Source organism: Brassica napus, chromosome C6 (genome assembly GCF_020379485.1).
Source record: "Brassica napus cultivar Da-Ae chromosome C6, Da-Ae, whole genome shotgun sequence".
In the NCBI taxonomy this organism is placed as follows: domain Eukaryota; kingdom Viridiplantae; phylum Streptophyta; class Magnoliopsida; order Brassicales; family Brassicaceae; genus Brassica; species Brassica napus.
In genome coordinates, this window is record NC_063449.1 from 1239491 (window position 1) to 1257035 (window position 17545).

The window sequence follows — 17545 nt, forward strand, 5'->3', positions numbered from 1 at the left end:
TAGATCTATTGTGTGCCTCCTCCTTGTTGATTCGATCCCTAAGTACTACAACTGAACCTCTTATTTGAGAGAGTATAAGTCACTCCTTAGGATAATTTGAGTGATATCAACGAAGTTGAGTTGTTGTCGATCGATACGGGGCGTCTCTCTTTGCAGATTGTACGTTCCAAACGTGCAGGGTCTGAGAACGATAACGATTTTTCATTTTTGCTTATGGTACTGCTGGGCATGCACATGAAAAGATCAAAAAAAAAATTTATGAGAAAATTTTAAATAAGAAAAGCAACCTAGATTAAATCGAACTAATTACATCTAATGGTGTTCAAAGCTCCCCGGCTACGGTGCAAAATTTGATATCACCAAAATTACCCTAGAGAGACTTTACTCTCTCAAATAAGAGGTTCAATTAGGTAGCAGTACTTAGAGATCAAATCTACAAGGAGCGATAACACACAATAGATCTAAAGCAGTCAATGATTAAGTTGTGCAATAAATTATAAAGCATTAAATAACTCAAAACTAAGAAGATTGATTGATTGGTTTATAAACAATTAGAGAAAATAACTAGATCTATGTTTCATGTAATCATGATTATAATGATATAGAATTCTTAAGGTATGCATATGACAATCCTAGAACTCGATGTCTAATGCATATGATGTCCAACTTTCGCTACGAATCCAATTTGTTGACTAAGTCCAGTATCTCAACTTTCGCTTGTTGACACGGATCGAGCGTCAATCGATTCTAGCAATCACATCTCAATATAATATATTCTGGTGCAGAACCTACCGTCGTAGTTGTCCACAATCCTAATATCAAGGTCCTAGTTAGCTACTCTAAAACACAAGCATTAATAGCAATTCTTTGAAGGTTGTTTAATTATCACCTTAGCAGTTATATATGTTTAGCTAATAATAACCCTAAATCTAACAAAGAGAACTACTCAGACATGATTAAGCAAAACATGAAAGTAAACTGAATAGAATACATAAATAGAATAGGTAGAAAACAATTGAGTTCCAATACAAGCTCTAAAGGAGTCTTGGATCCAAACTACTAAAAACCCTAAAAGCTTATGCTGTGAATAATAGAAACTAAGAAAACGTGTGTTGCTCAATTCAATGGTAGAGCACATAAATATTAGGTTAAAGTCGGCCAGGGGTAGTCTTGTAAATATGTGGAACTTGGGTTTCAAGTCGGCCTCAAACAAGTCAGCCTTTTCTCGCGCGTCGCTGTCGATCAACGAAAAGATGTGTATGTCGATCGTCGGTTGGCTCTAAATGTCGACTCTGGCTGGTTCTATGAACATCTATAAGTTTCTTCTATCTTTATCTCTACAATGCTCCATAATCAGCACATTGCTCTAAAACATACATGAACCTGTAAAGACTCTAAAAGACTCCAAATAATAATAAATAGACTCTAAAACACTTATATACCATGGCTGAAAACTGGTAAAATCCATGGTATATCAGCTCCTCAAGTCATGTCCCTTTTCAATGGTTGGTTTGGTAGAGGTTCAGGAGTCGTGTACGAAGGAACCATCTTCATTCTTCTGAATCTTAGATCGGATTCTCAGCAAGGATGTTTTTTCGTTTCTACTCCCCCCCCCTACCCCCCCTCCCCCCCACAGCCGCCGCCAAAATGTGGATCCTAAAATCCACACTAACTATTTGGTAATGATTGTATGTAAAAGATTAGGGAAGAAGAACTATGTTGGTAATTATATCCTCATAACACAAACAATAACAATGTAATAAGACTCAAGTTGACGAAAATGGACTTTTATATATTGAAGTTTAACACAAAAGATGTTTACAAGGTATAACATAACAAGATCAACTAAGCTAGAAACTATAAGCTAAAGATAGTGAGGTCGAAGTGGATGGTGATAATGTCTAGGCCTCCGGGACGTGTCTTTCTTCCTTTTCTCTTTACCCTTTTATAGTTGGTTTATTGCTTACTCCTTTTGATATTCTCTCTCATAGTTGGTTAGTAAGTGGCGGCAATCTCAGAACTCCCTTTGACTCGGATAAGACAAGGATGGGAGCTCGTCAACTCGTGTTGGATTTGGCGTTGCCAAGAACTCACATCCTCGACACCACAGCAGACTGGGCCGAGGCGACTGCTGATTTAGGGCCCAACAAACACCGTGAACTCGTCATACAGGTCCACTCATGACGATTTGTGCGTGATGCTCATTTATGACGGTATGTCCACGACGTCTTGTCTTGGGCAGGTAGTCAACTGACGCTCCATCCATGGTAGCTCATCCTGACGGCTCATCAAGAATGCTGTAGGACAGAAAAACCTGATCACACAGTCCGTTCGTGCAGCAATCTACAAAGTAAGAAGTTAGATTGGAAGAGGAAGCATGTCTACGACATTGCGTTCACGACAGTCTGTCCATGACACCTTGTCTATGATATCCTAACCATGACAGCTCGTTCATGGCGACTTGTCTATCACATGAGAATATGAGCTTACATCTACTCCAAGCAATTGGCTAATCACAATTCATGTCGAATTTTATTTGGTAATATCATCGATCTCGGAAAACGCTCGATCAACGAACTGAAGGGAACTTATTGTTGAAGACGGGTTTAACATCATTGTGAAATCCCTTCTTAAATTAATCGTCCCATTTGATAAATGGAAAGTCGTCAAAGAATGGAAAGTTAACAAGAAAAAGGAAACTGGCGCAGAAAAGAAATCAGCGATAAGAGGCAAATTACCTTTTAGACAAAAGATAAAACTTAAAATGAAAAGAAAAATACAGTGGCTTTAACCTTTTATAAATAAGGAGGCTCTTGAAGTCTGAAGAGACATTAAAAATCATATCTACCACCATCTAAAGAGAAGCATCTCAGCCCTTTCTATGAAAATCCGAGAATAAGCATCTCGGCACTTTTCAGATAGAAAGCCGATAACTCGTTAAAACGTCTTTCGACGACCTATATTCTCTTGTAATGAACCATGACAGTCTTGATCTCTATTAAAGGGTATGTAGGCAACGTTTAACCAAGCTCAGATACAATCAATAAAAGCTTTTTATGTTTTTCGCTAGTTCCAAACTCAATACGAAAATTTCTCATAAACATTTTCATGTATTTCCAGTATGTGCCGATTTCAAATTAAACAGGCCTCATGGAAATATATAGATAATCGAGAGCATGGTAATGTATAACCAAAGGATTATGCATAATGTAAAATTGAGAAATTGTAGTATGAGAACAAGGAGTTTTCTATCTTCATATTCTAACATATTCTCCGAAGTGTAGAATTCAACAAACAAAACCAGATTTTGAGAGCCTGATTTTCTTGGCTTTTACTCAAACTTTAATTTAATTGTTTACTATCTTGGCTTGGAAAAAATCGTCAAACTAGATGTTCTAAAGTGCTTTATAATCCAAACAAAATCTTAGGTTGGGAGCCAAGTAAGAGAAACTTAGCAGCAACGTACTGTTCTCAATCTAGCAGCAACATACTGTTCTCAATCCACTACAAGAAAACAGGGGGATTCTGATGGCCGAAATCGTCGGAATAGACCGATTCCGACGAATTTCTGACGAACTCGTCCGTCGGTATCATTTTGTCGAAAAAAAAAAATTCGTCGGAATTTCGTCAGAACTTCCGACGACTTTCTGACGAATACCGAGAAACGACATTCTGACGAACTTTCGACGATATTACGATGCGGACACACGAGACCAGAGTTCATCGGAAAAACTATGTACCGACGGAGAACGTTCCTCGGACATTTCCGACGAAGTGGATTCCTAGGTATATTCCGACGGACAACGGTTTGTCGGAATTTACCGACGGACGTTTCCGTCGGTAAGTTCTGACGAACCGTTGTCCGTCGGTAAATTCCGACGAACCAGCATCCGTCGGTAAATTCCGACGAACCGTTGTCCGTCGGAATATACCAATTTTAAAAATGAATTAATTTTGCATTTTTATATATTTTTTTATATTAAAAGTTAATTAATAAATTAAAAAAATCAAAAATTTAAAACTAATAATATTATAGAATTTAAATTCATACAAACCGAAATAGAAAAAAAAACATTCAGAAAGTTTAAAATTCATAGAAACCGAAATAGAAAAAAAACATTCAGAAAGTTTTAAAAAGCCAAAAAAACTAAGATGAACTCGAAGACATCAAACGATCTAGCTTCTGCATTATCTCGGTGTTGAACTTCTTCTGGGATGCCAGCTCAGCAAGGATAGTGGCATTCTCCGAACGGATAGTGGCATTCTCAGAAAGGATAGTGGTGTTCTGCTCCTCCAATGCCCCAATCCGTTCATCTTTGTTATGTAGCTGCTCGAGAATCATGGGATCGGCATACGGAGCTTGCGAAGAAGATGCCGGATACGAAAAAGCACGGCGGGCCAACCCAACTAAACGGCCTCCTTTCCTTTTAGGAACCGCCTACAAAAATATTTAAAGTTAGTAAATAGGGACAAGTTAGTAATCGACATTATAAAAAAAAATATATTAATAAAAAAAATTACCTTTTCAACCATCTCATTTATCTGCAATAGAGACAAGTTGGTTGAAGCTCCCTTAGAATCGCCGTCATCAGAGAGAGGCTGAGATTGAGATACTATTTCAGCTTCCACCAAATCAACGACACCTTTGATCACGGGGTCCTGAATTTGACCCGTCGTCTTGTTAGTGTGAGCCACCTTAATGAGTTGGAGACGATCAACGGGATTACCGTCATTTGCTTCGATCTAAAAAAACCGCCATTATTATCCAAGGAATATATAAAATATTTATTTAAAAAATATAAAGATAAATAATAATAAAAAACTTACAAGTTCATCCTCTTTAGTAGACATAGAGCAAGCGCCGAGGTTGTGCGCATACATACCTTTCCCGCCACAAACCCTCTTTCGGTTGTTGGAGTTCCTGGAAGACGTCTCTGCAGTTTCTTCCCTCTCCCAATGAGCTATCAACTGCTCCCACACCGTCCCGTTGATGAACCGTGGCCTCTTGTTCTTCTGCCAAACTGTCTTCCACGCGTTTATCTGCTTCGTATAAGAGTCCATGGCCTTTTCGTTGAATTTCTTACGGATTGTTTCCGTAAGATCAGAGTGCCAGTTGAACTCTTGCTACAAAACAAACATAATTTAATAAGTAAATATATTTTAAAAAATGTAAAAACTTTAAAAAAATGAAGAGTTACTATACCGCAAACTGACGAAACCACAACTCTCGTTCGTCGGAAGGGATCACACTCCACTTTGGATATCCAAAACGGAGCATGGAGTACATCATCTGGTTGATGCTCCGGCTAATGCCATTTTTCGACTTGGTGAACCTTTAAAAAAAATACAAGTTAGCAATTTAATTAAAGGAAAAAAACATAATGGTACAAATAAAAAAAATACTAACCAAGTGCTATGTCCTCGTCGTGGGTTGGGTTGGAGAACCGGGAGATTCTCTCGACCTGGTTGTTGAACCAATAGTTGAACTGGCATGACCCCCGGATCCTGTTGAGCAGCAGCGCGAGGGGCAGCGGGAGCTGGAGCGAGAATATATGCGGGAACCGAGTTTTGTTCATGAGACGATCCCGATGCACGGGAACTGCTCACCGAACTACGTCGAAGACGGGCTGCGGGGCGAGGTTCATCCTCGGCCCTAAAAAAAAATTAATACATCAAAAATATTTTCAAATCATTTCTATTTTTAATGTTTTCATTTATATACATGATTTATATATATATATATGTATACACAATTATAAAAAAATTTTAAATGTAGAAAAATGTTGTTAAATATTTAAAAAAAATTTTAAAAACGTTTTATTATACATAGTTTATTACTGGAAACTTATAAAAAATTTTAAAATTTTTATTATACATGATTTATATATATATATATATGTATACAAAATTATTAAAAATTTGTAAATATAGAAAAATGTTGTTAAATATTTTTTAAAAATTTTAAAAACGTTTTATTATACATATTTTATTATTGGAAACTTGAAAAACGTTTTTAAAAATCAAAAAACGTTTTAAAAACGTTTTTAAAAATCAAAAAACGTTTTTAAAAATCAAAAAACTTTTTAAAAACGTTTTATTAATTCCAAAAAAAAACTAAAACAACAATCCAAACAACAATCCTAACTTATATATCCTAAACTATCCATTCAATCCGAAAATTTTCAATCAAACAACCTAAAATCCGAGATATAACTTCCAAAACCCTAAACAATTGAGAATAAAGAAGGTTTGGGATGATTCTTACATGATTTGGGATTAGGGGAAGGGATATGAGGGTGAGAAGAGGATTCACCGGTGAAGGGAGGTGGATAAGGGCCGGAATCGCCGGAGTAGATGGAGGAATCGCCGTGAGAGAGAGGATTTTTGAGAGAGAGAGAGGCGGAAATAACGAAGAAGGAAGAAGGAGGGTTATTATATCTGAAGATTCCGGCGGATACGGGTTCGTCCGTATTCCGTCGGTATAATTAAAATATACCAAATGCCGATTCTCGAAAATTTTCAAGCGGTTTGGTTCTCCCGGGCAAATTGAATTTCCGACGGAATGTGTCCATCAGTATATTCTGGCGGAATGTGTCCGTCAGTATATTCCGACGGAATTCCGACGACTTAGTGTTTAGGGTGTTGATTACAAGTTTCTAAATGCAAAATCCAAATCTTTGATAATATATATAGTATTTGCAGAAAGATTTAACAATAAAAATGTTTTTATAACACGATTTTACACAACAACATTTTTTGTAGTGTAAGCTTATATGAATATGATTGTATAAGTATATGAATGTTAAGATGAGATGTTATGAAAACAATGATATGCATACATAAATATTTTAATGAGTTGTTATATTTGAACGGTTGCGATCTAATAATATACTAAACACTTATTATGTGTTATTTTCATTGTTTTGGCATCTAAATTTATAGATTTTTATGATTGAAATTTTTTAGAAACACATGTCGTCGGTAATTCGTTGGAAAAGGGGCCGTACCGTTCCCCAAATTTGATGCATATCCGTCAGGAAATTTCACTTTATCTGTAATCCAATCAAAGAACTCTTCTTTTCTAGCACCATCCAGTCGATAAATGGGAAAAGGGGCCGTACCGTTCTCATCAACGTGAAGTTCAGAACGATCACAAATATCGACTAAATCCAACCTTGACTTCAAATTATCGTTCATTTTACCTTGGATGTTAAGGACTGTGTTCATCAGATTGTCGAAGAAGTTCTTCTCAATATGCATGACATCTAAATTATGCCGCAATAGATGACTCTCCCAATATGGCAAATCCCAGAAAATACTCTTTTTGTGCCAGTTATGTAGCTCTCCAACCGCACTGACTCGAATGTTTTCATGTCCACCTACATCTGGCGTCCTTTCTGAATCAAAATACCTAAACTGCTTCAACAAATCTTTCCCACTAACTTCCTCAGGTGGACCATCAAACATCTGCTTGTTCTTCGTAAACGAAGTCTTACTCCTGCGGTATGGATGATCAGGTGGTAGAAATCGTATGTGACAGTCAAACCAACATGTTTTCCTTTCGTTCTTTAGTTGGAAAGCATCTGTGTCATCTTGACAATATGGACATGATAGCCTCCCATGTGTTGTCCATCCAGATAACATATCATATGCTGGAAAATCACTTATTGTCCACATAAGTACTGCCCGCATCTGAAAGTTTTCTTTCCGCGAAACATCGTATGTCTCAAAACCATGCGCCCATAGTTGTTGCAACTCATATATCAGTGGTTGAAGAAACACATCTAGTGATCTTTTAGGATGATCTGGCCCGGGGACGAGAATTGAGAGAAACAAAAACTCTCGTCGCATGCACATGCTCGGCCGTAAGTTATACGGTGTCACAATAACTGGCCATAGAGAATACTGTCTTCCATGCTTTCCAAATAGGCTGAAACCATCAGTAGATAATCCAAGATAAACATTTCTTCTCTCTTCCGCAAATTCTGGATATGTTGACTGGAAATGTTTCCAAGCCTTCGCATCTGAAGGATGTCTAATCTCACCATTTGTGGAATGCCCTGCATGCCATCTCATTGCTTTTGCTGTGCGCTCACACTGATACAACCTCTTCAATCTTTCCGTCAAAGGCAAATACCACATTCTTTTGAATGGGATCGGAACTCTTCCCCTCGTCTCCTGATAACGAGGTTTCCCACAAAATTTGCATACATTCCGTGTCTCATCCGCTCTCCAGTAGATCATGCAGTTGTCAATACATACATCTATCACTTCATACGGTAGTTGAAGACCGGCAACAAGTTTCTGAACCTCATAGTATGAACCCGGTGCAAGGTTATCCTCAGGTAGAATACCTTTGACAAAATCAGTAATCGCATCCATACATTCTTCAGCCAAATTATAGTCTGTCTTAATACCCATTAATCTAGTTGTAGATGATAAGACTGAATGACCATCTCTACAATTTTGTTACAAAGGTTGTTTTCCTGCATCCAACATGTCAAAAAATCTCCTAGATTCAGTATTTGGTTCTTCCCCTCTATAATGATCATGTACCATCTGCTCAGTACCTCCACCATAATCTATATCCGTTCTAGATTCTTCTAACCTAATATCAGGAGGAAGTTCACTAACAGGCTGAGGTTCGCTAGTACTACCATATTCATAACCAGTTTCCCCATGAAGGTACCAAACTTTATAATTACGTGAAAACCCTTTCATATACAAATGAGTCCAAACCTCAAATTCTTTTATAACCTTATTATTATTGCAAGTAGAGCAGAGACATCTTAACATACCACTTTTTGCATCCGGTTGCTGTTGAACAAGCCTCATGAATTCTCCAATCCCTTGAACGTATTCTTCCGTAAGCAAATTGGTGTTCGGATCCAAATGAGGTTTATCCATCCACGAACGATAATAAACTTCTGAAGACATGATTTTCACGGAATTGTTATGGCTAAAGAGAATGAAGAGAGAATGAAGTGTGAATGAGTTGAATGAGAAGGGGTTGTATTTATAGGAAATTGCTTACGGCCCTCCGACGACTTTCCGACGAAATTCCGACGGATGTAAAGCAGTCCGTCGGTATTGTCCAATCTCAAACGGCTATACAACGGTCATATATATTTGTCGCCAACGGTCACATGGTTCGTCGGAAATTCGTCGGAAAATTTCGACGGAATACCGACGACTGTACTGTTAATCGGAATATCGTCGGAAGTTCGTCGGTATATTCCGACGAATTTCCGACGACTACAACGGTTACATTTTTTATCGGAATGTCGTCGAAAAATCGTCGGAAAATTCCGACGACCCATGTTTCGACGGAATTCCGTCGGAAATGGCCGACGGAATTCCGACGACTTCAAATTTTTGGTTTTCGTCGGAAATCGGTCGGTAAACCGTCACAAACGTCCGACGACATTGATTCCGTCGGAATTCGGCGTGTTTTCTTGTAGTGATCCTCCCTATAAATAAGGAACTTGAATCTCCATCTTCCTCAAACTAACCACCTCAAGAAATACTCAGCCTCATATATCGAACACATCAATGGCCTCCTTGGACGCTATTAACCGCCCGACACCAACTCCAGACCATGACACGACTGTCGTAGTCACTACAAGAATACACGCCGAATTCCGACGGAGGTTCCGACGGAATCAATGTCGTCGGACGTTTGTGACGGTTTACCGACCGATTTCCGACGAAAACCAAAAATTTGAAGTCGTCGGAATTCCGTCGGCCATTTCCGACGGAATTCCGACGAAACATGGGTCGTCGGAATTTTCCGACGACTTTTCGACGACATTCCCATAAAAAGTGTAACCGTTGTAGTCGTCGGAAATTCGTCGGAATATACCGACGAACTTCCGACGACATTCCGATTAACAGTACAGTCGTCGGTATTCCGTCGGAATTTTCCGACGAATTTCTGACGAACCATGTGACCGTTTCCGACAAATATATATGACCGTTGTATAGCCGTTTGAGATTGGACAATGCCGACGGAATTCTGACGGACTGCTTTACATCCGTCGGAATTTCGTCGGAAAGTCGTCGGAGGGCCGTAAGCAATTTCCTATTAATACAACCCCTCCTCATTCAACTCATTCACACTTCATTCTCTCTTCATTCTCTTTAGTCATAACAATTCCGTGAAAATCATGTCTTCAGAAGTTTATTATCGTTCGTGGATGGATAAACCTCATTTGGATCCGAACACCAATTTGCTTACGGAAGAATACGTTCAAGGGATTGGAGAATTCATGAGGCTTGTTCAACAGCAACCGGATGCAAAAAGTGGTATGTTAAGATGTCCCTGCTCTACTTGCAATAATAATAAGGTTATAAAAGAATTTGATGTTTGGACTCATTTGTATATGAAAGGGTTTTCACGTAATTATAAAGTTTGGTACCTTCATGGGGAAACTGGTTATGAATATGGTAGTACTAGCGAACCTCAGCCTGTTAGTGAACTTCCGCCTGATATTAAGTTAGAAGAATCTAGAACGGATATAGATTATGGTGGAGGTACTGAGCAGATGGTACATGATCATTATAGAGGGGAAGAACAAAATCCTGAATCTAGGAGATTTTTTGACATGTTGGATGCAGGAAAACAACCTTTGTATCAAAATTGTAGAGATGGTCATTCAGTCTTATCATCTACAACTAGATTAATGGGTATTAAGCCAGACTATAATTTGGCTGAAGAATGTATGGATGCGATTACTGATTTTGTCAAAGGTATTCTACCTGAGGATAACCTTGCACCGGGTTCATACTATGAGGTTCAGAAACTTGTTGCCGGTCTTCAACTACCGTATGAAGTGATAGATGTATGTATTGACAACTGCATGATCTACTGGAGAGCGGATGAGACACGAAATGTATGCAAATTTTGTGGGAAACCTCGTTATCAGGAGACGAGGGGAAGAGTTCCGATCCCATTCAAAAGAATGTGGTATTTGCCTTTGACGGAAAGATTGAAGAGGTTGTATCAGTGTGAGCGCACAGCAAAAGCAATGAGATGGCATGCAGAGCATTCCACAAATGGTGAGATTAGACATCCTTCAGATGCGAAGGCTTGGAAACATTTCCAGTCAACATATCCAGAATTTGCGGAAGAGAGAAGAAATGTTTATCTTGGATTATCTACTGATGGTTTCAGCCCATTTGGAAAGCATGGAAGAGAGTATTCTCTATGGCCAGTTATTGTGACACCGTACAACTTACGGCCGAGCATGTGCATGCGACGAGAGTTTTTGTTTCTCTCAATTCTCGTCCCCGGGCCAGATCATCCTAAAAGATCACTAGATGTGTTTCTTCAACCACTGATATATGAGTTGCAACAACTATGGGCACATGGTTTTGAGACATACGATGTTTCGCGGAAAGAAAACTTTCAGATGGGGGCAATACTTATGTGGACAATAAGTGACTTTCCAGCATATGGTATGTTATATGGATGGACAACACATGGGAGGCTATCATGTCCATATTGTCAAGATGACACAGATGCTTTCCAACTAAAGAACGGAAGGAAAACGTGTTGGTGTGACTGTCACAGACGATTTCTACCACCTAATCATCCATACCGCAGGAGTAAGACTTCGTTTACGAAGAACAAGCAGATGTTTGATGGTCCACCTGAGGAAGTTAGTGGGAAAGATTTGTTGAAGCAGTTTAGGTATTTTGATGCAGAAAGGACACCAGATGTAGGTGGACATGAAAACATTCGAGTCAGTGCGGTTGGAGAGCTACATAACTGACACAAAAAGAGTATTTTCTGGGATTTGCCATATTGGGAGAGTAATCTATTGCGGCATAATTTAGATGTCATGCATATTGAGAAGAACTTCTTCGACAATCTGATGAACACAGTCCTTAACACCCAAGGTAAAACGAACGATAATTTGAAGTAAAGGTTGGATTTAGTCGATATCTGTGATCGTTCTGAACTTCACGTTGATGAGAACGGTACGGCCCCTTTTCCCATTTATCGGCTGGATGGTGCTAGAAAAGAAGAGTTCTTTGATTGGATTACAGATAAAGTGAAATTTCCTGACGGATATGCATCAAATTTGGGGAACGGTACGGCCCCTTTTCCGACGAATTACCGACGACATGTGTTTCTAAAAAATTTCAATCATAAAAATCTATAAATTTAGATGCCAAAACTATGAAAATAACACATAATAAGTGTTTAGTATAGTATTAGATCGCAACCGTTCAAATATAACAACTCATTAAAATATTTATGTATGCATATCATTGTTTTCATAACATCTCATCTTAACATTCATATACTTATACAATCATATTCATATAAGCTTACACTACAAAAAATGTTGTTGTGTAAAATCGTGTTATAAAAACATTTTTATTGTTAAATCTTTATGCAAATACTATATATATTATCAAAGATTTGGATTTTGCATTTAGAAACTTGTAATCAACACCCTAAACACTAAGTCGTCGGAATTCCGTCGGAATATACTGACGGACACATTCCGTCGGAAATTCAATTTGCCCGGGAGAACCGAACCGCTTGAAAATTTTCGCGAATCGGCATTTGGTATATTTTAATTATACCAACGGAATACCGACGAACCCGTGTCCGTCGGAATCTTCAGGTATAATAACCTTCCTTCTTCCTTCTTCGTTATTTCCGCCTCTCTCTCTCAAAAATCCTCTCTCTCACGGCGATTCCTTCCTCTACACCGGCGATTCCGGCCCTTATCCACCTCCCTTCACCGGCGAATCCTCTTCTCACCCTCATATCTCTTCCCCAAATCCCAAATCATGTAAGAATCATCCCAAACCTTCTTTAATCTCAATTGTTTAGGGTTTAGGAAGTTATATCTCGGATTTTAGGTTGTTTGATTGAAAATTTTAGGATTGAATGGATAGTTTAGGATATATAAGTTAGGATTGTTGTTTTAGTTTTTTTTTGGAATTAATAAAACGTTTTTAAAACGTTTTTTGATTTTTAAAAACGTTTTTTGATTTTTAAAAACGTTTTTAAAACGTTTTTTGATTTTTAAAAACGTTTTTTGATTTTTATAAACGTTTTTAAAACGTTTTTTTATTTTAAAAAATGTTTTTTGATTTTTAAAAACGTTTTTCAAGTTTCCAATAATAAAATATGTATAACAAAACGTTTTTAAAATTTTTTAAAAATATTTAACAATATTTTTCTATATTTATAAATTTTTAATAATTTTGTCTACATATATATATATATATATATATAAATCATGTATAATAAAAATTTTAAAATTTTTTATAATTTTTTATAAGTTTCCAATAATAAACTATGTATAATAAAACGTTTTTAAATTTTTTTTAAAATATTTAACAACATTTTTCTACATTTAAATTTTTTTTTATAATTGTGTATACATATATATATCATGTATATAAATGAAAACATTAAAAATAGAAATGATTTGAAAATATTTTTGATGTATTAATTTTTTTTTTAGGGCCGAGGATGAGCCCCGCCCCGCAGCCCGTCTTCGACGTAGTTCGGTGAGCAGTTCCCGTGCATCGGGATCGTCTCATGAACAAAACCTGGTTTCCGCATATATTCCCGCTCCAGCTCCCGCTGCCCCTCGCGCTGCTGCTCAACAGGATCCGGGGGTCATGCCAGTTCAACTATTGGTTCAACAACCAGGTCGAGAGCATCTCTCGGTTCTCCAACTCAACCCACGACGAGGACATAGCACTTGGTTAGTATTTTTTTATTTGTACCATTATATTTTTTTCCTTTAATTAACTTGCTAACTTATATTTTTTTTTAAAGGTTCACCAAGTCGAAAAATGGCATTAGCCGTAGCATCAACCAGATGATGTACTCCATGCTCCGTTTTGGATATCCAAAGTGGAGTGTGATCCCTTCCGACGAACGAGAATTGTGGTTTCGTCAGTTTGCGGTATAGTAACTCTTCATTTTTTTAAAGTTTTTACATTTTTTTAAATATATTTACTTATTAAATTATGTTTGTTTTGTAGCAAGAGTTCAACTGGCACTCTGATCTTACGGAAACAGTCCGTAAGAAATTCAACGAAAAGACCATGGACTCTTATACGAAGCAGATAAACGCATGGAAGACAGTTTGACAGAAGAACAAGAGGCCACGGTTCATCAACGGGACGGTGTGGTAGCAGTTGATAGCTCATTGGGAGAAAGAAGAAACTGCAGAGACGTCTTCCAGGAACTCCAAGAACCGGAAGAGCGATCGTGGCGGGAAAGGTATGTATGTGCACAACCTCGGCGCTTGCTCTATGTCTACTAAAGAGGATGAACTTGTAAGTTTTTTATTATTATTTATCTTTATATTTTTTAAATAAATATTTTATATATTCCTTGGCTAATAATGGCGGTTTTTTTAGATCGAAGCAAATGACGGTAATCCCGTTGATCGTCTCCAACTCATTAAGGTGGCTCACATTAACAAGACGACGGGTCAAATTCAGGACCCCGTGATCAAAGGTGTCGTTGATTTGGTGGAAGCTGAAATAGTATCTCAATCTCAGCCTCTCTCTGATGACGGCGATTCTGCGGGAGCTTCAACCAACTTGTCTCAATTGCAGATAAATAAGATGGTTGAAAAGGTAATTTTTTTTATTAATATATTTTTTTTATAATGTCGATTACTAACTTGTCCCTATTTACTAACTTTAAATATTTTTGTAGGCGGTTCCTAAAAGGAAAGGAGGCCGTTTAGTTGGGTTGGCCCGCCGTGCTTCTTCGTATCCGGCATCTTCTTCGCAAGCTCCGTATGCCGATCCCATGATTCTCGAGCAGCTACATGACAAAGATGAACGGATTGGGGCATTGGAGGAGCAGAACACCACTATCCTTTCTGAGAATGCCACTATCCGTTCGGAGAATGCCACTATCCTTGCTGAGCTGGCATCCCAGAAGAAGTTCAACACCGAGATAATGCAGAAGCTAGATCGTTTGATGTCTTCGAGTTCATCTTAGTTTTTTTGGCTTTTTAAAACTTTCTGAATGTTTTTTTTTTCTATTTCGGTTTCTATGAATTTTCAACTTTCTGAATGTTTTTTTTCTATTTCGGTTTGTATGAATTTAAATTCTATAATATTATTAGTTTTAAATTTCTGATTTTTTTAATTTATTAATTAATTTTTAATATAAAAAAATACATAAAAATGCAAAATTAATTCGTTTTTAAAATTGGTATATTCCGACGGACAACGGTTCGTCGGAATTTACCGACGGATGCTGGTTCGTCGGAATTTACCGACGGACAACGGTTCGTCGGAACTTACCGACGGAAACGTCCGTCGGTAAATTCCGACAAACCGTTGTCCGTTGGAATATACCGAGGAATCCACTACGTCGGAAATGTCCGAGGAACGTTCTCCGTCGGTACATAGTTTTTCCGATGAACTCTGGTCTCGTGTGTCCGCATTGTAATATCGTCGGAAGTTCGTCAGAATGTCGTTTCTCGGTATTCGTCAGAAATTCCGACGAATTTTTTTTTCTGACAAAATGATACCGACGGACCAGTTTGTAATAAATTCGTCGGAATCGGTATATTCCGACGAATTTTTGACGATTTCGGCCATCAGAATCACCCTGTTTTCTTGTAGTGAGTCGTTGTCTTTCTCTCTAGGTTGCGTTATGTTCTTGGCGTTTCTAGTGTTTGTCATTTGTTTCATGATCAAGAAGAAATGCAAGAAGAACAGTAATAAAAGTGAGATAGTTCGTGTCGATGAGCACTATAAGATGAACGAAGCTATAGTCGAGGGACCTCATGGACCAGAGGCAGTGGTGCTATCTGTTGAGGATGATGTTCATATAGAAGATTTAGTCAAAAAAGGGGAGAAAAAATGGGAAAAGACGGTGTAGTTGGATCTTCCCGTTCTTAAATGAGCTTTCGCTCATAAGGCCATCTTTATCCAGCACCTCATTAGCGGATGCTTATTTTTAATTTTTTTTTTTTTTATCTGATTGAAAAAAAAAATTAAAAAACAAAACCAATCGTGGGCCGCTACGTGTCGGTGGAGCCCACGAACAGTACAAGCAACAAAGGAAACATGACGCTTATTTAGCAGGCGGAAACAGTGGTGTTTGGATTTTTGGTGGGACCCCAGCCTCTAAACACTCTCTTTTTCCATGGGATAAAGATGTTCTTCCACTTTATGTTTATAATTTAATTGTGTTCGTATAAATATGAATTATTCTTTTGGTAAAATAAAAGGCGTTCGATATATTTCATGTAGGTTCCTTGGTAAATAAGTAAAACTTCCTAGGTGATATTAGATGATCACATTGCTGTATCTGGGGCTTAAATTAATCTCTATAAGATTAAAATATTATAATTTTAAAAGTGGTTGATAAATTAAATTTGTTGAACCAAAAAAAAAAAAACTTGGTTTGATGAATGATGATTCGTGTTTAAGTACGAGTTCGTGGGTAACTTAACATCACGAACATTGTCACAATCTATATATACACGTAGAATCCCTCTTAGAAATTTGCCATTAATTTCCTTTCATAATCCATTCGTATTTTTATGATTAACAACTTAAATTATTTTTAACTAACATTTATACTATATAAAAGTTGAAGCTATAAGCAATTGATGGCGTTCACGTAGGATTTAAACTACCAATCGTAGTATGACAAATCATTATTTAAGTTTACTATTTTTACTATTTTTATAAAATGTCAAAAATTTTCAAGAGAGAGAGAGAGAGAAACTGTTTCTCTCTAGAGACTCTCCCCTCAGCCTCCACAAACCCTAAATCAGCCGCCTCATCATTTTCCTCTGGTGACCGGTAGCTCTCTTGCTCCGGTCGCCACCCCAGTCCGTCATGCGTTCTACCCTTCTTCCTTAGTGTTGTAGGCACGGACTGGAGGACAGGCAAGGTTCGGAACCGGTACGAACGGATGGTCTCAAGGGGCCGGCTGCTCGTCTAGGGCTTCTTGGTCGTGATATGTACCGGAGACAAGTAAGATCTTTTTATGAGTTTTCTTAGATTTTATGATGAACTGGAAACAAAGAACAACTATATGAATGATTTTTATGAGGTTTTTCTTATATGATCTAAAACAAATTCAGCAACAAAGAAAGACAAAATGCGATTCTAAATGATAAACAAAGGAAAAGATAGAGAGATGGAAGATGGGATCTGTTGCTGGACGTATGTCTCTCTCAACAAGATCAGCGGATGGATTGATGGATAGAGATGGTTCCGGCTCTTGCTGGACGTGTGTCTCTCTCAAGATCGGACAAGGAATGGAATGGATCGATGGATTCCACAAAGAACAATGGCCGGCTCTTTGATATGTCAAGAACAGTGCTCTCAATAGTTTCTCACGACTGAAAGGCTTAGGGTTTTGCTGGGGCAAACTGACTCATATATCATCTTGTCTAAAAAAAAATACACGACCGCTCATAAGGGGGATTAAATACCCGATGCAGCTTTGCCCTTCTAGGGGACTTGAAGCAAAACAACAAAGACACTCTTGGACTCTAAAACGAAAAGGCCTAAACAGAAAAGG

General features: G+C 37.9%; 1 protein-coding gene across 1 annotated transcript; it reads left to right on the plus strand.

The window, feature by feature from the left end:
* Positions 1-9295: 9295 nt before the first annotated feature.
* On the plus strand, positions 9296-16020 carry LOC125589056 (protein TRACHEARY ELEMENT DIFFERENTIATION-RELATED 6-like). Its single transcript, XM_048761221.1, has 2 exons — positions 9296-9615; positions 15632-16020. Exons 1-2 carry the CDS (start codon positions 9553-9555, stop codon positions 15884-15886), a joined length of 318 nt encoding a protein of 105 aa, XP_048617178.1. The 5' UTR covers positions 9296-9552; the 3' UTR covers positions 15887-16020.
* The last annotated feature ends 1525 nt before the right edge of the window (positions 16021-17545 follow it).